At 45.9% G+C, this 9,654-nt stretch overlaps 1 protein-coding gene across 1 annotated transcript in view; it reads right to left on the bottom strand.

Moving 5' to 3' along the window:
• Window positions 1-1,208: 1,208 nt before the first annotated feature.
• Window positions 1,209-9,654, bottom strand: part of USH2A (Usher syndrome 2A (autosomal recessive, mild)) — a 394,584-nt gene continuing 386,138 nt past the window's right edge. The window contains 3 exon segments of the mRNA XM_009894321.1: window positions 1,209-1,298; window positions 5,946-6,179; window positions 8,335-8,579. Of these exon segments, the coding sequence (XP_009892623.1) occupies window positions 1,209-1,298; window positions 5,946-6,179; window positions 8,335-8,579 (569 nt within the window).

The raw sequence follows: 9,654 nt of genomic DNA, 5'->3' as shown, positions 1-9,654 counted from the left end.
AGTGGAAGATGCCTTTTAGATGCAGCCACACATTGCTCTGCAGAGCTGCTGCTGTCTTGGCTGGATTTCGCCTAATTCCCAAGGCTGCCTCTGTAGTCTTGTTTTATGAGTGGGATCCTTGCTCTGTATGCTGCTGTCTGAAATCTGAAATGTTTTGTGCAGGTGAAGGAAGAAGCTATTCAAATAGCATATTATTTTGCCTCTTAGTCCAAATAAATTACCAGAGGAGTGTTACTTATGCTTTCTGAAAATGCGTGGTATCAGATGATGGGTTTTGCTGATTGTGACTGAGAGCATGCATAAAAATATGCTTGGCAGAATACACAGAACTGGTGGTCTCTTGAGGCCTTCCTTGTCACTTTCTCTGGAAAAAGGACAGAGATGAATATGGGAGTAGGTTTACTGTCATGGTATAATAATTCTCAATTGCAAGTGCCTTGACATGATATTTCCTACCTGTGTTGCACTGGCTGCTTACTGTTTGCTCTTAGTTTACTGGGGGTGGTGAACAAATTTTATTGCCTGTAGATTAGTAGTAATACATAAGCAAAAGGGAAGGCTGTGACAGCAAGTGTTTAATAGGGAGGGGGCTAGGAGGTTTTCTGCCTCTGAAAAAGCGTTAATTAAGGGCTTGGGGGTTTTTTTAGACTTGAGGCGAGAGGGTGGGGAAGAGGGAGGGAAAGGACACAAAGGTTAAAGCAACTCCGTAAGAATTCCTTTATTTGCTGTTTATTTACCTGTGCATGAACACAGTTTTGTGCTGGAACTTTGTTAGGCCAGGAAAAGACATGGCTATCCTGCCAGGAAGGCCCCTTTTAGCCACATGTTGGTTTTTGGACAGATAAAAGATTTTCCTTGCCAAACACCCTGCCCCCCTCCCACCCCCAAAACCCTCTGCAACTGTGAGAGCTGGATGAGAGCCTCTGCCTTCACAGTTGTCCACTACTGTATGACTTAGGGATTTTCAAACTGTTCTCTTACCTTTCTGAGAGGTCAGTGCTAACACACAGTTTTTATTACACAGTTAAAGAGAGGGTAAAAAAGGCCCCACTTAACCCCCACGTTGCCCTCCCAACAAACACTTATCTTTTTTAACTAGTGGGCAGGGGGTGGGGAAACAGCAGCCCTATCCCCTCTCTCAAAGTCCATGCAGGCTGCTTTTGGCAAGTTACCCGCTTTCCATTCTCTATAGAAGGCGGTTGTGTTCTTCAGAGGTGGGTGTCAGTGAATGTGGTGTGTTCTTTGGTGACTGTGCTGAAGCCTTTGATGGCGTTGACAAGATCTTCTTCATCTACATACTGTAGGAGGGGGAAAAAAAAAGCAGCATATAAGCTGAAGCTGTGCCAGATGAAAGGAGATACTGTTCCTTCAGGATCCTTTTTCTCCACACAAGCTGAAGCTGTGCCAGATGAAAGGAGCTACTTCCTGATTCCTTCAGGATCCTTTTTCTCCACATTCACTAAAAAAAAGATTCTGAAATAGTCAGATAAGTAAGTGCATTTCTACCTCTCTGCTTGTTTCCCTGTTCCTTCCCAGCATGAGCTAAGAACCTAAAGCATTCAAGCACCTGATTCCCAACCAACTAGATTTTCATAGTAAGAAATACTCATTTACAAGATGGACAAAGGAGTAAACAAAACTTGCTGACAGTGCTAAGCTACTCAGTGTAATAAAGGGAAAAGCTGAGTGAAAAGCACCGCAGGAGGTTTGTTTGCAAGAGTAGCAGAGCAACATGGCAGCAGAGGCAGGAAGGTTCAGGGAAATGTAAAGCAATATACAGAGAGTGGCCAGAAGAGCCCGGCTTTGTATATACATTAGCTGAGCTCATGCTGTCACGGTGGTTTGCCACAAAAAGTGAGAGGAAATTTTTGTTCTGCTTCTACCCACTACCACTTCTGAAACTGATTGGACTATATTCTGTAAGCCAGTCCTAGCGTACCAACACTGAGCATGTGTTTGGGGGTCTTCAAGCTAAACCAAATTGTGGTGTTAGCACAAGGTAAGCAGATAGGAGCAAGACCTTCCTCTTTTACCATCAGGAAGCTGTTTTTTTGGTTAATGATGTCATATAGAGGTACACTCTGGGGGGGCTATTAGTCCCCAAGGAATTAAGTCATGGGGCTATGATAGCTCTGAGAAAATGACTGAAGGCTGAGTCACAAATAACCCTGACTCAGGAAGTCCATGAATCACAGAATGGTCAGGGTTGGAAGGGACCTCTGGAGATCATCTGCCTGAGCAGGTACACCTGTCCAGGTTGCACAGGATGCAACCCCGGCGGGTTTTGAATGTCTCCAGAGTGGGAGACTCCACAACCTCTCTGGGCAGCCTGTGCCAGTGCTCCACTACACTCAAAGTAAAGAAGTCCCTCCTCATGTTTAGATGGAATTTCCTATGTTCAAGTTTGTGCCCATTGCCTCTTGTCCTGTCACTGGGCACCACTGAAAAAAAGACTGTTCCCATCTACCTGGCACCCTCCCTTTAAGTATTTATAAGCACTGATAAGATTCCCCCTCAGTCTTCTCTTCTCTAGACTAAAGAGACCCAAGTCCTTCAGCCTTTCTTCATAAGAGAGATGTTCCAGTCCCCTAATCATCTTTGTAGCCCTTTGCTGTACCCTCTCCAGCAGTTCCCTGTCCTTCTTGAACCGGGAAGCCCAGAACTGGACACAGTACTCCAGATGTGGCCTCACCAGGGCAGAGTAGAGGGGGAGGATGACCTCCCTCGACCTGCTGGCCACACTCTTCTTGATGCACCCCAGGATGCTGTTGTCCTTCTTGGCCACAAGGGCACATTGCTAGCTCATGGTCATCCTGTTGTCCACTCCCAGGTCCCTTTCCACAGAGCTGCTTTCCAGTAGGTGAGCCCCCAACCTGTACTGGTGCATGGGGTTATTCCTCCCCAGATGCAGCACCCTACCCTTGCCCTTGTTGAATTTCATACGGTTTCTCTCTGCCCAACTCTCCAGCCTGTCCAGGTCACACTGAATGGCGGCACAGCCTTCCGGCGTGTCAGCCACTCCTCCCGGTTTTGTGTCATCAGCAAACTTGCTGATGGTACATTCTATCCCTTCATCCAGGTCATTGATGAATATATTGAACAGGACTGGACCCAGTACTGACCCCAGGGGAATACCACTTGTCACAGACCTCCAACTAGACTCTGTGCCACTAACCACAACCCTCTGAGCTCTATCTGTCAGCCAGTTCTCAATCCACCCCACTGTTCATTCATCTAACCCACACTTCCTAAGCTTGCCTGTGAGGATGATGTGGGAGACAGTGTCAAAAGCCTTGCTGAAGTCAAGATAGACAACATCCACTGCCCTCCCCTCATCTATCCATCTAGTCATGCCATCACAGAAGGCTATCAATCAGATTAGTCAGACGTGACTTCCCCTTGGTGAATCCATGTTGACTACTTCTGATAACCTTCTTTTCCTCCAGATGCTTTGAGATGATACCCAGAATGAGCTGTTCCATCATCTTTCCAGATGATGGAAGTGAGGCTGACTGGCTTGTAGTTTCCTGGGTCATCCTTCTTGCCCTTTTTGAAGACTGGACTGACACTGGCTTTGCTCCAGTCCTCAGGCACCTCACCTGTTTTCCAGGACCTTTCAAATACGATGGAGGGTGGCCCAGCAATGACTTCCGCTGGCTCCTTCAGCACTTGCAGGTGCATCCCCTCAGGACCCATGGACTTGTGGGTATCCAGTTTACTTAATTGATCTCTAACTTGTTCCTTTTCAACCAAGGGAAGGTCTTCCTTTCTCCAGACTTTCTCTGTTATCTGCAAAGTCTGGGACTCCCGAGGGCTGGCCTGGGCAGTAAAGACTGAAGTAAAGACTGAAGTAAAGAAGGCATTCAGCAACTCCACCTTCTCTGTGTCATCTGTCACCACGGCATCTGTCTTGTTCAACAGTGGGCCCACATTTTCCCTAGTTTTCCTTTTGCCTCCTGTGTACTTGAAGAAACCTTTCCTATTGGCCTTAACTCCTTGCCATAGTTAATTCCAAGGTGGCCTTGGCTTTCCTCATTTCATCCCTGCACGCTCTGATGGCATTCTTGTGGTCAGTCCCTTCTTCCATGTACTGTAAACTTCCTTCTTCCACTTGAAATTTTTCAGAAGCTCCCTGCTCAACCATGCAGGTCTCCTGCTTCCCTTGCCCGATTTCTTGCTCTTAGGGATGCACCAATCCTGGGCTTGGAGAAAGTGATACTTAAATATCAACCAGCTCTCTTGAGCCCCCCCTACCCTCTAGAGCCTTATCCCATGGGATTTCTCCAAGCAGTTTCCTGAAGAGATCAAAGTTGGCCCTCCTGAAGTCCAAGGTTGCAATCCTACTTGTTGTTTTATGCATACTACACTTAATCCTGAACTCTATCTTCTTATGATCACTACAGCCAAGGCTGTCCCCAACTTTGATGTGCTCCACCAGTCCCTCTTTGTCAGTACTAGGTCCAGTAGTACACCTCTCCTTCTTGGCTCTTCCACCACCTGAGTCAAAAAGTTATTGTCAATACACTGGAGGAACCTCCTAGACTGTACATGCCCGGCTGTGTAGCCTTCCCAGCAGATATCGGGGTGCTGGAAGGCCCCCATGAGAACCAAGGCCTGTGACTGTGAGGCGATTGTCAGCTGCCTGTAAAAGGCCTCATCAACTTCCCCATCCTGATCAGGCGGCCTGTAACAAACACCCACAACAGCATCTCTCATACTAGCCTGCCCCTTGATTCTTACCCACAGATCGATGCAGACTGGAAGGTTAACCTGTACTTGTAGGGGTTTTCCCTATAGCTAAGTATCACTGTGTTCTTACTTAAGCCTTATCTTCTTTGGTCCTGCTGTTAATGGTGTGAGCAGGTATTGCAGCAATGGTAGCAACACCCCTGTACTGTGGCAAGCCTATACGTTCTACCCTTCTAGCTGTTTGGTGTACTGAAGGTAAAAGCCCACAGAAGCTGCCTGGATTTATGTGCCAGACTATCCTTCTCTAGTTCCCTCTGCATTTTGTAGAAGATTCACTTAATGACAACCACGTGCTCCATCTAACTTCATTACTACCTCACATGCCCTTCGTCCCCGTCTTTCCCCTTTTTAGGTACCTTATTAGCCAGCTTTTTCTGGTAGCAAACATGTCTTGCTGGCCCCCGAACCCTTTCCCACACGTTTGCTCAGGGAAGGGTGGAAGCCAGGGGCATGGAGGTTAAAAAGCCTATTTCCTGGTGAAAAAGTGGAAGGGAAGTTGCCACTGTCCTTGACTTTAGAATCATAACTTCTTATATCTGTGTGTTCAGGTCCATGTTGGTGACACTGGCCAATCCTGTCCTCTCCCATATTAACAGACAGATGTCGTACCTGCCCTCCCAACCTCCTTCTAGTCCCATGTGAGCCGAGTTTGAAGTCATTAGTCATAAATACCAGAAGATGTGAGCATTCACATGATCTCTGCATCGTGACTGAGCAGAGTACAGGGAGCAGCAATCAGCAATTGAGTCCAAGGTCACAAAACAGGAGTTACTAGAACACAAGCTCCTGCTTCTGACACTGAATGTGTGAAGGATGCTAAGACACCCCTCCTCACACATGTACGTTTGCTGAAATGCACAGAGAGAAAAGCCTATGAGTTGATAAAACAGAAGGAAATTCTTCAAGGTGCATATCCCTGGTAGACCATGGAGTTATTGGTTCAATGGAAACTATAGACAGATGCATGTGGATCCTTCCCACCCGATAAGAGCAGTGTGTGATCACCTGCATCTCCAGAAGAGAGCAGAAGGCAGGAAGGATTTTGAGGATCTAATCTCTGACCATGTCCTTCTATAGGTCTTTTGGCTGTATCTCCAGCAGCTTCTGATATTTAGACCTTTTCATGATTCTAACAGACCAGGCAAATCACTAGCAGCTGACATACAAAAGCGTCACAGAGCAACAGGAATCCTTACCAAGCCACGACCAGTGGTGCGATGATTGCGAATAATGGCATCCCAAGGTGGTTCTTCAACAAGAGACTTTTTGTCATAGAGGTCGAGCAGCTGGCTGACACTACGATGAAGAGAGGCTTGGGAATATGTGCGACTTAGCTGGCTCTGACTTGGTCTCCTTGCCCCAGATGGGATATAGACACCGCGGTTGCCGGTGGGAGAACCAACTCCTGGAATTTTCGTATCTGCCAGCCCCTATGAGGAAGACACAAACTAACAAATCAAAAATAAAGGGCATGGTATCAAATGCTTTATCTGAACAAAACCAAAGCAGGAGTGGAAGAGAACAGAGAAACCCATGCTTCAAAAATCATGCACAGTTATAAACAGAAGAAAAGAAAAAACAAGGACCTTTCCCCATTGTAAACCAATCATATCATTGAAAGGGAAAAAAACCAAAAAAGCTCAACCTTGTACAACAATCCTGTTGTGGTTGTTTTTTGTTTTTTTTTTTCCTCCCCTAATTTTTTTTTTTTTTTTTGAGTAGGCAACAGGCAGAGGTCCAAAGATTTTTGACTACCGGAATGATCGCCCAGACTTGCATAGCAAGGGGATGTTAGCAGACTCCCTTTTCTGGTTATCTTGACCAGGGAAAAGACATTCACCCGCCAGGAGAAACATGCAATGTGAGATGCCTTCATGCATGCTCTTGGGGTCATGTGGCACATCACACATCTTGCAACTCTGCAAGCTAACCACTCTACCTCAAAGTGCATTGTATAACGTTTGAGAGTGACACTGCTTGATGAATCAGATGTGTCAGCAATGGTCTCAAACTGAAAGTAAAGAGAGGGAGAAAAAGCATTAGGGCAGGGCAAGGTGCCGCGCAGCCTGTTCCTTACGGAGGGTGTGAATTAGCTGCAGCTCTGTGAAGGGGAGCGATGTAGCAGGATGTGGGGGAGTAGGGGAACGGGCAAAGATGAAGCGCTATTTAACTTTTAACTGGTCATCAAGTACCATGTGGGCAGCCAGCGTTGCTTGCCACATGACCTCTCTATCAACTGTAAAACACAAGTGATTTTACCACTTGATAGTAGCTCTAGCCTAACTTCTTGGATTAAGTCCTTCAACTGACTCACTGTAGAATCTTCCTTTCTACTAAGCCCACCAGCTTCTGGAAAAATAAAAAGGGGAAAAAAAAAAGAAGAAAAGAAGGGGTGGGGACATGGAAAGGAGCTGTGCAGGCACGCCAACAGCAAAGACATTTTTAAAGTCAAGAGGAACAACACAACATGACAGACTGTAGAGGAAAAGGAAACAAAACCATAAGACCAAAAAAAAAGAAGATTCTTGTGCTCTTAGCCTTTGCCAGGAGAAGGGGCACACTGGAAAGTCCATTGTTTCCAAGAGCTGCTTCGTTGAGGCACAGATGCAGCTTCTTGGCACCGAGACAAGAAGGAACAGAATGCGTGAAGGATGCAGGAGTCACTATCCTGCTTGATGGCACTCGCAGGAAAAAGAAGCTGAGAAGTGACAAGAAGAATCATCTCATGGCCTGTGCCTGGGAAGAAGCATGGAAATGGAAGGCACTGCTGCTCCCATTCTGTCACATAACAATTCCCATATTCCTTTTGTCTTGCTTTTCCTGAAAGGGTATGATAGCACTACTACTCTGCTACATGGTGGAACATGTTCTTTATCAATTTTTTTACAGAATTATAACTTGTCATAATAAAAATGATACCAAGCCTTTCTCTTTACCACTCCCCAGCAGTCCTTCCTCCCACCTCTCTGGTGGTCCCACTGTGGCTCTGTGAGCACAGATGCACACACATATTTTGTGTTCCTTGGTCATACTCACTCTGCCCCAAACCTTTCTGGTATGCAGCTCGTCCTTGGAGCAGTCCAGCTGGGTGGTGGGTGGATACTAGAAAGACATAGCACCTCTCCCTAAGTTCTGCTTTTTGCAGGCATGTTTCATGGATACCTGACAAAGACTATCCGATTGGTCCTGGTCAGCCATCCGCAACAGATACTTGGGAACACATTTTATCACCTGCCTTCTCACAGCGTGCCTTTCAGCTCTATCGCAGATGTCAGCTAACATCAGGTGACATCAGTGGCTTTGCATTTTCTGTGGCTCCAGACCCAAAGCTTGTCTTAGGCATCAGAAGCATTTCAGGGCCTGCAGACCAGGTGCCAGAGGGCTCTTTTTTTGGACTACACACCTGTAGCCTGGCTCTCTGTGCCCACCTAGGTACACCAGACAGCCCTTTTCCTACACAGAACAGCCTCCATTTGGTAAGCAAGAGGGAAACAAAGTGGTGGAAGGAGGAAGAAAAACTCAGTGTGTGGGGCAGATAAAAGTATAACACGATAGATACAGAACATTGCATTTTACCGAACGTACCGGGTGGGTTTCACCTGACGAGTACACACTCATGGGTGATGTTCTTTTCTGGAGTGGAACTAAAGGAGGTCTGTCTCGTGCATAGGGTTGCTTGTGGACTTTCCTTTGAAGAATTAAAGAGAGAAGAATAGCCAAGAGGATCAAACCTAGAACTACCATCAACACTGCAAACCACAACTCGTTGTAGAATTTTGCACGTTTGGACTCTGCTTTGTCCTTCTCTCCAGGTGTTGTCAAGATCAGACCTGTAAAAATCAAGAGGGATTAGGGGAGAAAGGGAACGTTATTTCAGAAAGCATTTAACAATATGCTATCCCTTTCCTCGCTAATAAATTAGGCAGAAATTTAAGTAATTTTGTCGTCATGTGCTTATTTGCACTTATGTTCAAGGTGGCATAATGGTTCAATATGCTAGCGGGCTATAATAAAAAGCTTACTACCCTCAAGAGACCCTGCTTAAAGTTCTGGCATTGCTGCTTAGGCTGGAAATCACCACTGCATCAGCAGCTCTTGAGAAAGGAGGCGGTGGAGGTGGAATGCGAGAAAAAAAGGGTTCTCCAAGTAACCTTGAAGAGTGGAAATGACTACGGTAATTTCAGAGCAGTACAGACAGAGGACATTCTTTCCAGCACTATGTATTGGCAGGCCTGTGCAGTTAAAAAGAGACAGGGAGGAAGACTTAACTGAAATGAGTGATAAATTAATTCAAAAGCAAACAACATGAAACATTTTATTCCTCCTTCCCCCACCTGTTAGAAAAAAACAGCCACTTGGTTGGCTTTGCTCATACACAAAACAAGCGTAAGAAATCTCAGTGACAGGATTCCCTGGTTATTTGCAGTCCCACATGTGTATCCAGCCTCTTGGCTAAGGCATTTCCATCACCTCCGCTTGCGAGCCTCCTCCGCAACTTGCCTGTGGTACCAATTGAGTTTGCAGTAGACTCTGGGTACAAGCAGCAAACAAAAGAACAAAGGAGCCAAGTGTGGAAGGTGATGGATGTAGAGCAACTGGGAACATTTTATAATGCCTTTTACAGCAGCCTTGCCTGAAATTCTGCAGGAGGAGGGAGCGAGAACATGAAAAGGGATATAAGGGAAACACAGTGTAAAGAGCAATTGCAAAGACAAGGCCCATCCATTTTAAGAAGCTGAACAAGATGCATCTCAATAAAAAAATAAATAAATTAAAACCTGTATGTCAGTTAGAAACGTTTTGAGCTTAGCTTTGCTTCCCAGAAAACTAAGGAGGTGATAAAATACTGACACTTTTTACCGGTAGGCATCTACTACTGACTGGGATTTCATCACACCAAACTCC

This window comes from Charadrius vociferus, unplaced genomic scaffold (assembly GCF_000708025.1).
Source record: "Charadrius vociferus isolate BGI_N301 unplaced genomic scaffold, ASM70802v2 scaffold261, whole genome shotgun sequence".
Classification (NCBI taxonomy): Eukaryota; Metazoa; Chordata; class Aves; order Charadriiformes; family Charadriidae; genus Charadrius; species Charadrius vociferus.
The sequence above is the reverse complement of the archived record's forward strand: the minus strand, read 5'-3'. Positions and strand labels throughout refer to the sequence as shown.